Below are 15,546 nucleotides of genomic sequence, written 5' to 3'. Positions count from 1 at the left end.
AATTGGTACGTTTAGACTACTTATATTGATGTACTTATTGATATGGTTGAGTTTAAATTTACCTTCTTGCTAGTTGTTTTGTGTTTGTTCCATTGTGTTTTTGTTTTGTTTTGTTTTTGTTCCTCTTGTTTTTTTCTTTTTCCGTCTGTTTCTGAATTTTTAACAATACATTTTTTTATTTGTAGTCATTTTTTGTATTCTATCTTCAGTATTGGCTTATTGTTTATATATCTTTTTGAAATTTAGTGGTTGCCTTAACATTTTGTAATAACTGTTTTTAATTTATCAATGCTTTCAAGTAATATATCACTTCATTATAGTATAAGAATATTACAACACTATACTTCTGATTTCTCCTTGCCATTCTTTGTGCTACACATTTATCTTTTCATATATTATAAACCCCACAATATGTTGTGAAGTCAGAAAACTTTTCCTGTAAAAAGCCAGGTGGTAAATATTGTAAGCTTGTGGATTATATGGTCTCTGTCACAACTACTCACCTCTGCTGTTGTAGTGTGAAAACAGTCGTAGACAATACATAATGAATGGACATGGCTGTGTTCCAATATAATTTTACCATACTGTAATTAGAATTTTATATAATTTTCATGTCACAAAATATTGTGGTTATTTATTTTTATCCATTTAGAAGTGTGAAAAACATTCTTAGCTCACGAGCCATATAAAAGCAGGTTACAGGCCAGATTTGGCTAGTGGGCCATAGTTGGAGGACCACAGCTTTAGATAGTTAATTCATTTTTACAGCAGTTAAAGATAAGAAAAGCATGTCTTCTAAATTTACCTTCATTTTACCATTTCCAGAGCTCTTCATTTCTTTTTAGAGATCTAAATTTTTGTCTGGTATAATACTCCTTCTGCCTACAGAACTACCTTTAACATTTCTGGTAGTGAAGGGCTGCAGGTGATGAATTTTCTCAGCTTTTGTCTGAGAAAGTCTTTATTTCACCTTCATATTGAAAAATAGTATCTCTGGGAATAGAATTCCAGCCTGACAGATTTATAGTTTATTCAGCTTTTTTTCCTTGTTAGACTGGGAGTGATACTTCCCCAGCATTCTACATGTAGACAAAACTAGAATCTGTGGATTCATTTTGAAAAATCGTTATAATAAAAATATTATGGATAATTCTTGATAGTGTCTATCCAAAACAGTAACTTTATTACAGGTTATTGTTTACAATTTTCCCAATCATGTGTTTGATTAATTTGCCTCCATGATCAGCTAGTGACTCATTACAGATGTTACATGTATTTCTTTTCTAGAAATGAAACAACTGAAATCACTGTATTTTCTTCTTGATACAGGGTACTAGTTGCTTCCTGCGCTGGGTCAGAAACCTGGATGATGAACTGCATGCTATTATTGCTGGTAAAGCAATGATTAAAAACACCAAATTATTATTATATTGCATCAATCAGTGATAGGGATGACTCAGAAATAGTTTGAAATTCATCTGATTTCTATGTATCTTCCTTTCTCTGGAATAGAATCCCTACTGATGCACTAGTCTGTACATTTTGTATTTGTGAAGTTTAACAACATATCAAGGCACTCTTGCCATCTGGTGTTTTGAGTTGGCAATATAATGACTTGGGTATCTGCCCTGCTGTAGGCCAGAAATCCTAGGGAATGTGTCACAAAGGAACATGAAGTCTTAAAATATTATCTAAGCAACTCTAATATTATGCTATTATATTAGAGTTCTTAAAATACTCTGTTTTTACCACTGGCAAGTGACATGTATTTTAATATATGTTTTTATTTTTTTAGGAACTTAAGTAATTTTCTAAAACTAAAGAACATTTTCTACAAGTGCCATACTTAAGTTAAATCAACAGTTTTTCAGTTATTAGTGATTTTCCTACTATTTGTATTCCAGGTCTCCTCCTACCTTGGTTTTCCATTTATAAAATGAAGACAGTACTGTGCAAAGAAGTGTGATGATAACACTAAAAACAATTTGAGCTATTAGAATAGATGAATAAATATTTCCACTTAAAATTAGAAATGATACCAATAGCCTTGAAAAAATTATTTTTGAAAATCATTGTGTTTGGCAAGACCACTTTGTTTTTAAAGTTAAATTTAGAATGTAAAGTTTCTTGTAATATGTGCATCAGAACTGTGTGTTCTTAACTCTGAAGGTCAGTCGTTTAAGAATATATGATGAGAACTCAGCCCATTTTAATGTCATCAAGTATATTACTGTCCTTGAATTTGATGTAGCCAAATGCAATCTACAAATCAATTCTTTCCTATGTAAGTGAATTAACACTTACAGATGACTTAATAAGAAGGATGTACTTCCAGATCTGATGAGTTTTGCCTTATTTGTTTCAGGATTTTTGGCGGGAGTATCAATGATGTTTTATAAAAGCACAACAATTTCCATGTATTTAGCTTCCAAATTGGTGGAGGTAAGCAAACATTTTTATCCATGTACAATTCAAAAGGAGTAGAGCTCTTAAAGCTGCTTTAGCAGCGAATATATATCCCAATTTAAAAAGCAATTCTAATCCTGTACAAGTATTTACGAAGTCAGTTCTCCTATCTGGTCTTTTGTCTTTGCATTATTTTCAAATATACACAAATGTAGAAAGAATAATGTAATCAACACTCATGAACCCGTCATACAGTCCCAACAGTTAACAGCTTTTGGCCAATTTCATCTCATCAGTACTGCCCCACCCTCCCTAGTACTAAATTATTTTAAATCAAATCCCAGATTACAGCTATCATGTAAGTGCATTCATAAACAACTCAAAGACTCCTTAACGAATAAGGCTAAAGGATAAAGACTCCTAAAACACAAACAAATACATCACCACCACCACCACCAAAGTGTAATTACGATACCATTATCATACATTAAGAAAAACCTAGTAGTTGTTTAATATTCCCATGTATCCAATTAGAGCTGACTCGTACATTTTCACTGATTGTCTCACAAATGTCTTTTTGCAATGCCTTTGTTTTAACCAGGATTCAAAGTCTCTTTTAGTTTATAATAGTTACCCCACCCCTTCGTTATTTTCTTCGCTTTTTTTTTTCCTCCCTGCCATTTATTTGTTGAAGATCTAGGTCATTAGTTCTATGGAACTTTCCACATTCAGGATTTTGTAGATTGCATCCTCACTGGAAATATTAAAGTGTTTAACTCATTGTTTCCTGTAAATTTAATTAGATCTAGAGGCTTAAGCAAATTCAGGTTCAGTTTGAGGGGGTGGGTGTTGCAGAAATACTTCATGGCTACTGTATGTGAATTCCTATTGCATCACATTAGGAAGCACAAAAATGTCTAGTTTTCTCTTTTTTTTATAATGCTAAGATTGGTCAGTGCGCTCAGTCTTGATAGAGCCAACATAAGGCTCCCCATTAGTCTTTTACTTAATTATTTTAACAGCCATTAATGATCATTACCAGGAATTATTTCATTGAGGGTTGCAAAATGTTCATAATCTAATATTATTGTTTCTTTTGCATTTATTAGCGGGAATTCTTCTAAAAAGAACTTTCTCTTTTCAACTCTTGAGTTACTCTGAAATAATTTATACACAAAGTCATATTAAAATGCTTAATTACTTCTGTTTATTTACCAGCATTCACAATGAGTTAGTCCCTAGTGTCCTGCAAAGTTGACCTGAGTCTTTATTTTCAATTGTCATGAATTTTAACATATTGATTTGTTTCAGTCCATTGCAGTCTTTTGCTCAAATTGCCCCATCTTTGCCCGTGAGAGCCTCTTCAAGTTGACTCTTGTTTGACATAATGCCAATACCTTTGATAGCTTTCTTGCTTTGTGATAAAAGAAGATAATTCAGGCTCATTTGGGACATTTTCTGCCCCAGTTATGGAATCAATATTTTCTCCAATAGCCCCTAGTTTCTTCTGGTGGGAAATGGTATTTAGAGACTTCAGTTAGGGTGCTAGAGGTGTTTTGCTCCCTATCTAGTCTCTGTTTCTGGGCCTTTCCAGTGAGCAGAGCTAGAGAATCACCCCCACCCCCATACACATTTCTTTTTAGAGAAAGAGAAAATAATTAACAGTATATTGATATTACCAATTCAAAGTTAAGATTTTAGATTTTATTTAACTTGCTTGATTTTAAAAAATTGTATCTCACCGAAAATGTGTGTCCCTAATGACATTGGAGAATTACATATTGCTTTATACAAGAGTGTGTGTGTGTGTGTGTGTGTGTGTGAGAGAGAGAGAGAGAGAGAGAGAGAGAGATTTTTTTTTTCTCAGTGCAATTGGAAGCCATTGAAGTTATAAGCATGGAAATAACATTTAATTCAAATTTTAAGAATATTATGGCTATTATATAGAGAATAGACTGGAGGCAAGACTGGAAGCTGGGAACAGTCTCAGGCAGAAGATGGTGGCTATTGCCAGGACAGTATCAGTAGAAACGGAGAAAAGTACACAGATTTTAGTGTGCTTGGGAAGTAAAGTTGACAAAACTTGCTAGTAGGAAAAGGGGAGTGAGAGAAAGAAAATAACCCCTAGGTTGGAAAACTATATTCTTTGACACAGGGGGAATCCAGTATTGAGATCTAGTTTGTAAAAGGTGGTTTCACAGTTGCTTCGCTACATAGCTAGTTTTTTAAGCCAATCAATCCTATTGCTCTGTTTCTTACATCAACAGGCCATATTTGATCTTGACCAAAGAAACTGTATAGAAAGTGTGCTTATGCGAACATTTTTAAATACAGGAAATTAGAAATTTAAGCTTACCATGTCCTTTGTAGAATTAATTACTATGGTGTAACAGGCAATCATTTTCCTATAATTGAAGTTAATTTTATATTACAATGCTGTATTACTATATAATGAATATTAAATAAAAATCCGCTGTATAGATGACTTTTTTCTTAGAAAAAAGTTATTTCCAAGGTATATTTATTGAGTATCTATTATGTTCTCATTACTGTGCTATCAGCTGGTAAGCATATAGAAATATAGGCTATGGTTCCCACCCTTCATTAACTTAGAATCTAGTTCAATAGGTATGTTTTATTATAAGAAATAATTAGGAACATAATTATTCCACATATCAAAAGATACCTGTTTCATATAATGTTTCTATTATGCCATTCTACCACATCTGAATTTCATTTTCATCAACATGAATATATTACAATATATCTGTACCTTGTAATGTACTGTCGTATTACTTTCAAAATAGTGTACTATGTTTGTCTTGTTTCCTAAATATAGTGATCTATCTATGTAACTTTTTTACCTATCTTACAGATTGAACTTAACTCTATGTTAAAATGTTGTATTACTATATAATGACTACTAATTAAAAATCAGCTGTATAGACAACTTTTTTCTTGGAAAATTTGTTTTATGTTCTTTATTTTATGAACCACTCATATCTTCTCAAACCTCCTACCATCCTATTGTAACTCTTTTCTCTTTTGGCCTTCTTTCCACTTTCTTTAAACTAGTTTTACTTTAGGGTTCCCATGTTCCAGAAAACCAGTTTCCATGAATTATCCCATGGTCTATCCACAAAAATTAAGTGGCCAGTCCTCCTATGTACTGCGTACTTGCACTCTGCTTGTTACCCCTGCTTTTTCTCTCTTATCTAGTTGATCCCATGCCTCTTATAAGGCAACACTATTAAAAGTGTGGTCAGCAGACTAGTGCTAGTCTATGAACTGTTAACAGTTGATGACAAGATAAGTAGAGACATTGAGAGCGAGCATTTGGAAGCTTTTATAGCAACTTGACAGAGTAATTTGTATTTTGAATATAATAGTGAAAATTCAATTTAATTTTGTGTTTTTTAAATTTATTTTTTAGTAATTTATTTTAATTACATTATGAAAGTATCGAGTCATGACAATTGGATTTTTTTTTTAAGTGTTTTTTTACTGCAGATTGTTTGAGAAGCACTACTCAAGAGTAGTCATTTCTGAAATCCTCCAGAGTAGTTGCTCCCTCCTGGAGAGCCTAAATATGTTTATGTATTATAAATTTATACACACACACACACACACACACACACACACACACATCTAATGAGACCATATAAATATATATGTGTATATATATATATATCTAATATATGTCAAATATATGAGATATATGAGATATATCATCTATATGAGATATATGTATGTATATATATATGTATATATATATATTTCAGAGGCTCATTTGAGTGCGTTAGTTATTTCTGTTATGCACTAACCATTTTTATTCATTTTCACATCCCTAGCTCCTAGCATAGTACCGAGCATATAGTTAAATTAACACCATTAAATGTTGAATGAATGAATGAATAGATCTAACAGGGAATGGAGGACAGGGAATGAGGCTTGTGCAAAAAGCATTGGAGAATAAATGACATAAAGAGGTAGAAATAAAGAGCTATTGAATTTTACCGAAAAATACTATTACTGGCATCTGGGATTTGGGGTGCGGGGATGAGGGAAAGGGAAGCGCTGACACTTCATGCTGTTGTGGAAGATGCGACCTATGATTTGAGCTCTGAAAGGATTGTTAGATTTTGAAAGGTAGAAAAAAGATAATTGTAGATAGGGAGCATGCTGCTCAACTATATTGTTAATGCTATTTGAAGTTTTTTTTTCTTTATAAATCTTGCATTATACCTTTTTCTTGCAGACTATGTATTTCAAAGGCATTGAAGCAGGAAAGGTTCCCTATTTTCCCCATGCAGATACTATCATCTATTCCATCTCTACGGCAATTTGCTTCCAGGCAGTAAGTTATAGCTTTTGAAATGAGAAATAGAATTATTTATGTTTCTAATGTACATTAAACCAATGGGGGGAAAAGGCCTGGGAACATTTTTATTTACTACGTTTTAAGCCTTTTTTTTTTTTTAATAGCAAGATAACTTGCAAGTTTCAAATCATTAAACATGTTAACTTAATGGATCAGTTCCTGTTTTATGAACACAACAATTTTTAGGTTTAATAGAGTGCAGTTTTTATGGGTAAATTATTACTCTAGTGCCTTAGCTAGAATGGCCCAATTTAATTATACTTCTTCTAGAAGAAAGGTAGCATGAGCATAAATAAGAATAATAGCATTTCCACGATATTACTCAGACAACGAGGACAGAGGTAAAACCTAGTTGAATAGAAGCATTTTTCAAGCTCTTTAAATTCTGTAATCATCATTGTTGATGTTAATGGCGTTAGAGCTGTTGCAAAGTTTTGGGGACAGCTTTTATTTGCCCTTTTCACAGTAATGCTGCCAGGTTGATGCACTTACTAACTAGTTAAGTGCCAGCTGTCTAATGGGTATTCAGTAAATGCTTTCTGATAATGACATAATTAACTCAATTATTGTTTCATAAGCAATATGCCTATTTGAAGGCCTATTTACAAAGATTCTTGATAGTTATCAACTTAAACATAAATACATGTTGTTATTATTATTCTGATCACTGTCATTTTAAAACTACAATGAGCAATACAAATAGAGATGAAACCACTCTGTTACCTAAGACTGCTGATAATATTTGCTATTTACTAAAAGAAGTCTCAAATTGGATACTCTAATCTTAGGCTGTCATGGAAGTTCAGACCTTACGACCATCTTACTGGAAGTTCCTTTTAAGGCTCACGAAGGGCAAGTAAGTGACTGTTTTAACTGATCATAGAAAATAAGCAATTTCCATAAAAAAGATTTTGAATCATTTGGTCTCCTCAAGGGAATATTCTTTTATTGGTAGATATCCAGATAGAAATCAGATATGACCAACTTAATAACAAGGGGCATTCTTTTAATGAACATTATTTTGACTGTTTTTCCCTGTATTGTTTTAGATATTTTCAATGTTCTAGATTAATACCATGTTGATTTGCAAACTGCTAATTAGTTACTACATAACATACTTAAGTCTCACTTTTTAAATCTTTGATCACTTCTTTCTGATTAAAAATATTAAACAGATTCATTAGAAATCATTCCTAAACAATTAACTGATTTCTATTTGTAAAGAAATTCTTTTGCCTGATAGTATAAACATACTTTCCTTTGCCTTTCTTGTTGTTGTTAGCATTTTCTGATCCTAAACTAATTCTTTGGGTGGCAGCTTGACCAAATAGAACAACCAGGGCTTTTGGAATCGGACAGACCTGGGTTTGACTTCAGTTCTGACACCTTTAGCTGTGTCACTGGTGGGAAAATTGTTTCCCCTCATGAACCTCAGTTTCGTTGTCTCTACCATGAAACAGTGATGTATACTTTGTGTGGTTGTGGGAAAATTGAGATTTTTGTCACAGCACTTAGCAGACCCTCAGTAAATTGTAGCTGCTATTAATATTACTATCATTTATAGTAATAATAACAAACACTAGTGTAGTTCTTACTATGTCCCAGGTATGGTTTTAAGATACACACACACACACACACACGCACACACACACACACACACACACACACACACCCGAATACATACATATGTGTTCAATCCTTAAAATGACTCTATGAAATAGGTACTGTTAACATCCCAGTTTTACATGTAAGGAAACTGAGATGCACAGAGATGTTAGATAGATCTCCAGACTCACACAGCTAGAGAATGATGAGGCTGGCATATAAGCCAGGCAGTCTGGCTTCAGAATTTTTCTTCTTAGCCACCTCACCATGTATCCTTTACATAATTATTATTTAATAACTTATTCTTTTGTCATTGAGTTTTTTGCACATTAGTGAATTTAACTGGTTGATTATTTTGGAAGGGAACTCACTTTGGAAAAGAATTAAAAAGGCTCTTGGAATAATGGTGCTGGCCAATGACTCAAACCTAATTCACTCTGCTGCTTTCCCTGAGAGGAAATGCTAGTGACGAGGCACAGACACACAGAAGGTCCATCCTGCACATTAGCTAAATACGTGTCTTTTCAAAATTGTGTATCTCTTAGGTTAAGTGATGGATAAAATGAGGGTGTGCTTTTACTCTTGTCGATTAAAAATCTGAAAATCTATATGCTGTTTGCCTTTTAATCATTAAATTTTTGCATATTTGGATGTATTTTGATTGTGTGACATTAAAATGTCAGTTATGAGAGAAATTCTATTTAATACCTTTGCTTCATTGGTAAACGTTAGCTCATTCATTGTTTATGTAGTTTCTTGTGATTTCGAAAATTAGTCAGAAAAATTGTAATGAACGTATTTTTCCATGTGACACTCCATTGGAAAGGGTTTGACGTTTCAGGTCTGGGGATTATTATTTCTTTAAAGAAAATATGAGACAGTGAATCTTGCAGAAGAGTATTAAAGTGACTTTTGAATCTGCCATTGAGTCTTTTGCTATTGTCAGCCTTTTCTGTTTTCCCAGCCCATGAAAGATAAGTCAAATAGAGTGAATCATTGTATCCTTTAAACTTCATTAAGTACCTGTTCCCTGTGTCCTCTCTTACAGATTTGCTGTCATGAACCGCAAAGTCCTTGATGTTTTTGGTACTGGTGCATCTAAACACTTTCAGGATTTTATCCCTAGGTTGGATCCAAGATATACGACCGTAACACCAGAGTTGCCCACTGAGTTTTCTTGAAGATGACTGTAATTTATTAATGTGTCTTACTTAATGTTTCATTATTTTATCCTGAAAAGAGTTAATTATGTTGAACACAAAGAAGGGGGCCCGAGCTTGAACTTCAGTGTTATTTCAATGAGAGATGCTCTTTTTTGTTTGTTTTTCTTACCAATCAGAAATACAGAAGCTTTTTAGGAAGGTGTTGCTTAATAATTAAGCTCCCTCTGTAGCCAGAATCTGATTCTAGATCACTGTAGTGGTTGCCATTATGGTATATTATTGATTAAATTATGTCCACAAGCAATATTAAATAATCTATGTAAAAAATAAGAGTATACTTAAAATTACTTTAAAAGATGTTTTAGTTCATTCCAATACGATTCTTGGTTAAAACTAAGAATATTTCTACCTTTTAGGATACAAAAAGGATCACGGGTACATGGATTTGGTCTGTATTTTTTTTTTTTTTAAACTTTTGAATTGGTAATCTTAGTAGTGAAATGTTATGGATATGAGGTAACTCTTCACAGACATGCTGCTTTACTATAGAGCAATTTAATTGTAGAAAGTGGCCATTCTTCCTTCAGGGATGCAAAGGCGGGTTTCATACTGTTTGGATAAATGCCGTTGTAGCCATGCTCTTCTTCCACTGACATCATCATCTCGATCCATGGTCAACTGGACTACTTGGCAGCCCAGTGAACCTGTGCACTAACGGCAGGTTAGGTGCAAATGGAAATAGACATATCTGATAAAGTTGAAATATATGTTTTAATCTTTTACAGAAGCATTACACTTGAATATTTAAAAGCAAATGAAGTTACTTTGAAACCTCCTGTAGCTTTATTATGTTTGTTTTCATTTATAAGGACTGAATTTTTCATAGCTAAGTTTGTATGCCATTACTGATTTAGAAGGGATCAAAATTCTATGGAACAAAAGTAGTTTGGGCAGGTTTGGCAGTTTGTTCCCTCCCAACGGTTTCACCTATACAATGGATGCTTTACAACTAAACTCAATATAAAAATCTGGTAGTTGTTACAAAGTACATTATAGCACTAAATGAATTCATGTTCTCTATCCTCCTCAAAAAAAACATTGTGACCATTTTTACTCCTGTTCAAATAAAGAAGTGACAAAACATAGTCACTACTGATTATGAGTCAATTCAGGACAGCTGTGATTGAAATATGATCACTCTTTAGAGTTTTTCAGGGAAAAGTTATACTTTTCTAAGTTAATCAAAGGCTTAAGTGGTTATGATGTCTACAGTTAATGTTACATATAGTGATGATGGTATATTTTTTAATACAATTTTGTGGCTAAAAAGTTTCAGGCCATTGTAAATTAATTACGCAATAGAACTTGTGTTGCAACAAGAATTATAACCCAGACTTTGGAAATGCTTAATCCTCCATATTCAATTTCATCAAGCCTTGTATACTTATGTTTACATGTAATACTATCCTTGGTTGTTATGGCAAATTCAAACCCAACAAAAAGACGGACTCTGATACCATGGTAACAGAGAGAACCACTTTAATTTGGTCAAAATTTTGCATTGTGATTAACGTTTTAGAATTGACTTGTCTATTAGGCAGTATTGTTAAAGGATCGTTTTGGTTTCAGACTTCAAAATTGATTAATAAATTAAGTTTTAAGTTTTTGTTCACTGGAATCAAAATGAAGATTTGTACTGTGTTTACTTTTAAAAAATGAAGTGTGACAGCAGTGTAGAAAGCACTGCTACCCACACCTCATTTTCTCTATTTAGAAATGTTTATAGTATTTTCCTGTCAGGTTAAAAGAAAAAAAATTTAATCCATAAGTTATTGTTTTCATTGACATTAAGACTATGATATTGAGAGACAAATTCTGAAATTTGATGAAATTGGTAAAATTTTACTGGTCAAAAGGTGCATTTCTATGATTTACCTTTTTATTTCTTTATTTTATTTTACAAACTACAGTCATCTTTTTTTACATGAAATGTAAAAATAACCATCATGAAGCAGAATACAATAATGAATGTATAGCTCGAATGAATAGATAACTGATTTGCAGTGGTGAATTGAGAAGTCCAATTTGATTTCATTGGGACAGACTGCAAAGTGTAGTTGTTTGAGCAAACACAAAGAAATCGTGTTGGTTTGCATTCTTGAAGACAATCATAATGAATATCTCTACCTCTAAGAAATCAGGTATTGATTGATAACTTGGCATCATAAATAAAGGCAAATAGATGTCTCCATTCCAAAACATGTTTTTAGTCCATTTATACTCTAAAGAAATCCTGCCTATGGTAAATTTCCACCAGAACTGATTGTGTTAAATGTTAGTATGCCCCCCCACCCCTTGGTATTTCTTAGATCTTTACTGAAAAACAGTGCACTGGGCTAGTTAGTAGTATTATAGTTGTTTCATTGCTATTTCCTGTATTAGTAAAATCCTAGAGTTAGTACCAAGTAAAGAGTGAGGTTGCCAGACAACAAATTGTCTCAGATCTGTTGGATTCTTACCAGTTTTTTATCAGAGCATTTCAGTCCATTTTACTACTCATTTCGGAAATAAAACCTTTGATTCAGTTATCTTTTTCATAAATTCTGCGGTTACTTCTGTAACTTTTTTCTTGATCTGTAAATATTGTTGTCACTCAGTTGATACCTAGTTTGTTTTTTGCCTTCATTTGCTGTTTAGTCAGTTGTTATTTAATTTAGAATTTTATCTTTTTATCCTTTGCTCTCAGATTTTATAATTTACTTTTTTCTAGAATGAACATGTCTTTTGTGACGAAACCCAAATGGGTCAGTTGTCACACAGTATTTTCTTGTTGAGCTTGGGTATTCATCTTCTGTGGCTTGTGTCTAGGCTCCCATTTGATTTAGTTGTTAATACTGACAAAACTGCTTCTGTTTGTATTTTATCACTTCCCTGAGTTTCTGAGCCCTCTGCCAATGCATGTTTAATAGAAATCAATTTCCTTTACCCTCAAGGAGTTCCATCCATTTGCTTATGTCCCATCCTCCTCGAGGTGGTGGTCAGAAGCCCCCTGCAGGGCCAGAGGGGGTGCGTCCCCGGGGATCAGCGCCCTGCTGCCCTCGCTGCCTTTGAATCTGAGAAGTCACCGAGTCCACAGAGTCCTTGAATTCTCCCTGTGACTTGTTTGTATTTGTGTAAGTAGAAAGTAGTTTGACAGAGCAACACAATCATTTTTACACAGATGGTGTTTTGCTCCACATAGGCAAGAGTGTTCCTTTCTGAATTGTGACCTGCTAAGATAGCTGATAAACTATCTCCCCTAACACCTGGACCTGTTGCTGCTTATCTCCTCAATACTCACTTTCAGGTAGAGAATTTTTGTAACTGAAAATGAGTGGCCAAGAAAAAAACATTAAAAAAATGAATAAGACGTGAACATTTTTGTAGGGCTGGGCAGAAACGGTGATGAGTAGTAGAAAGGTTGGCCCCGTTGGGGACTCCCAGGAGACAGCCCTTACGATGGCCTTGGCACTGCGCCTTCCTTTCTGTAGCCTTTCCTATTGGTACTTAGCTCTGCAAGTCCTTTTTGTGGAATTAGCAGGGAAAGGAGTGTCAGGGACTGAGGCAACCCTGCGATTGGAGGGATGGACTTGGATCCTGTGGTGCTTCCCTCACGCTAGGATATGGGGACCTCAGGACTGAGACGGTGTTTCTTTTTCAAGCTGTACCCTTAGGTAACTTTGTAATGCCTTGTTTCCCTGAAAATAAGACCTAGCCGTACTATCAGCTCTAATGCGTCTTTTGGAGCAAAAATTAATATAATACCAGGTCTTAAGTTTATTTTTGCTCCAAAAGATGCATTAGAGCTGATGGTCTGGCTAGGTCTTATTTTCAGGGAAGCACGGTAGCTTTGTGGTGTAAAAGGTCATTAACTACAAAGTATGACATTGTAATCTTGTCAGAAAACCCCAGGCTATAGGCCATAGAATGGCCCCTGCTTTTGTCACATAACGTGGCAGCCTCAGCATCCCTCCATGGCTAGGGAGGCCCAGGCTTCCACAGGTGGACCTGTGCACCTGTGTTGGCTGAAGTCACGCAGTAGTATTACTTTCCTCTGTCCCTTCATTTGGACCAGGCAATTTCTGAGGTCTCTTTCCTCAATGTCTAATAAACTTTTCATAGTCATCAATCAACCCTTTAAATAAATTTTCTTTTCAAATTATTTTGGTCATACAAGAGGACCCTGTGGCCATAGAGAGGGATTGGTGCCAAAGGTCTAAAAGGGTTTACAGCATGAGGTAATCCTGTTGTTGGTCATTATGGGATGAGATGCCAAAAGGGACAGGTGAGAAGGGACTATAAACACATTTCAAGTCTTACCTCTTCCCTCCTATTTCTTTCTTTACCTCCCCAACCCTGTGTTTTCCTACCACATCTTTGCCGTTTATTTCTTCGTGTGAGTTCTCCATGGAGAAAGAAAAAAGAAGAAGAACTTATTTTCTCATTTGTTTCAGGGAATACTGAAGGTGAAACATAAGCATCTTGGTCAGGTAAGAGCCTGAAGGAAAGTTGCTGAGTCTGTAAGAAAAAGAGGTAACTTCTCTTTTTCTCCTCTCTCCTCAGAAGTGACCAGAGGGATTCATTCAAAGTGGGAACATTTAGAGTCATATCCCAGTGACAGGTGTACACAGTCTGTAAAGGGGGAAGAAAAGGGATTTTTCTTAGCATTATTAAAGTAAGGGCCATGTTTGCAAGCTTTATTATAAATAGAAACCTGACAGGAAGCCAGTGGTCAAACGAGGTACATACCAACAAGGTCAGTCTCCTCGATACTCACTTTGCCCAAGGATTCGGTGTTTGCGGCGTGAATGATTCAGGGGCCCTGTGATGCTTAAGAACAGACAGCAGTCATTTCCTCATGAAGTTGGAAATGTCTTGAGAGGTTTTATATGAATGAAGTTTCTAACTTCCTCTCTTTGGAATTTAATTTGTAATATAGGTAACATCTGCAAAACTACAGGAATTCTATTGCATCTAAACCTGAGTCTGCAGTTTTTAAAAGTCTGTCATTCTCAGGAATAGCAGCAAGGTTCTCTTTAAACCCATGAGGGCAAGATAAATAAATATACAAAACTAGAGGTGTAATTGAATCAGCTGGGCATCTTCTTTTTTTTACTAGAAGTCTTTCTATAACTTGAATTAAAGTTCAAAAATGGGATTGCAGTCATTGTTAATTGCTCAACTGATGGCTGTTATCCTTCTTCCTTGCTGATGGAATACTGATTTTTATTTAAAGCAGCAAGATGCTCATCCCTATGGATTTTAATTGTTCTAGGCCTTTCATGTCACTCCTTTCTTCTTGTTCAGATATTTTCCCAACCTTTCCTCTAGAAATGATCATGTGACTTAGTTTGGCTAATACAGTGTAATGGAAAATCTGGGAAACTCTTGGGACATTTTTTTCTTCCCTGATTAAAGGAAAGCTCCTTTTAGCTCCTTCCTTTTTTTCCCCCCTTGTTCAGAACACTTGTTAATGGCCTCTGGATCTGTGGCAACAATCTTGCAACTATGAGGTGAAAAGTACAAAGATGAAAAACCACCATGTTAAAGATGTCAGATCAGAAAAATGGAAAGAACCTGCCTCCCAGATGACATTCTTGAGCCACTGAATTAATGCCAGTAACCACATACCTCAGAGCAGTTTTAGAAAACAAACCTCCATAGCTTAAGGCTCTATTAGTTAAGGATTCTGTTACTTTCAGCTCAAAACATTTCTAATTGACACATTCCATTCCTATATAGATCAGGCCGCAGATTCTTTTCCCATCGTGTACATCCCTCCCTCGATTTGAATGCTCTTTTCCTCCCCTCTTCTGCTTGTGTCCTGGAATACTCAGTCATCTCCTCTCTGAAGGTGTTGCTGATCATTTATCTCTGTCTTCTGAATAGTTTGCTAATACCTCCCACAAAGCATGTTCTGTTTGATTCTGGTTAGCTGTGTGCTCACCTGTT

The 15,546-nt window shown here is 34.7% G+C and overlaps 1 protein-coding gene across 1 annotated transcript in view; it reads left to right on the top strand.

Moving 5' to 3' along the window:
* TMEM135 (transmembrane protein 135) overlaps positions 1–11,227 on the top strand; it is a 215,515-nt gene extending 204,288 nt beyond the window's left edge. The window contains exons 11-15 of the mRNA XM_019739636.2: positions 1,330–1,393; positions 2,366–2,442; positions 6,665–6,763; positions 7,576–7,643; positions 9,441–11,227. Coding sequence (XP_019595195.1) covers positions 1,330–1,393; positions 2,366–2,442; positions 6,665–6,763; positions 7,576–7,643; positions 9,441–9,573 — 441 coding nt within the window. The 3' untranslated portion in view covers positions 9,574–11,227. The remainder of the gene's footprint in view (positions 1–1,329; positions 1,394–2,365; positions 2,443–6,664; positions 6,764–7,575; positions 7,644–9,440) is intronic.
* Positions 11,228–15,546: the final 4,319 nt, after the last annotated feature.

Source organism: Rhinolophus sinicus, linkage group LG06 (assembly GCF_036562045.2).
Source record: "Rhinolophus sinicus isolate RSC01 linkage group LG06, ASM3656204v1, whole genome shotgun sequence".
NCBI lineage: Eukaryota > Metazoa > Chordata > Mammalia > Chiroptera > Rhinolophidae > Rhinolophus > Rhinolophus sinicus.
Note: the sequence above shows the minus strand (reverse complement) of the source record. Positions and strands in the feature narration are given on the sequence as shown.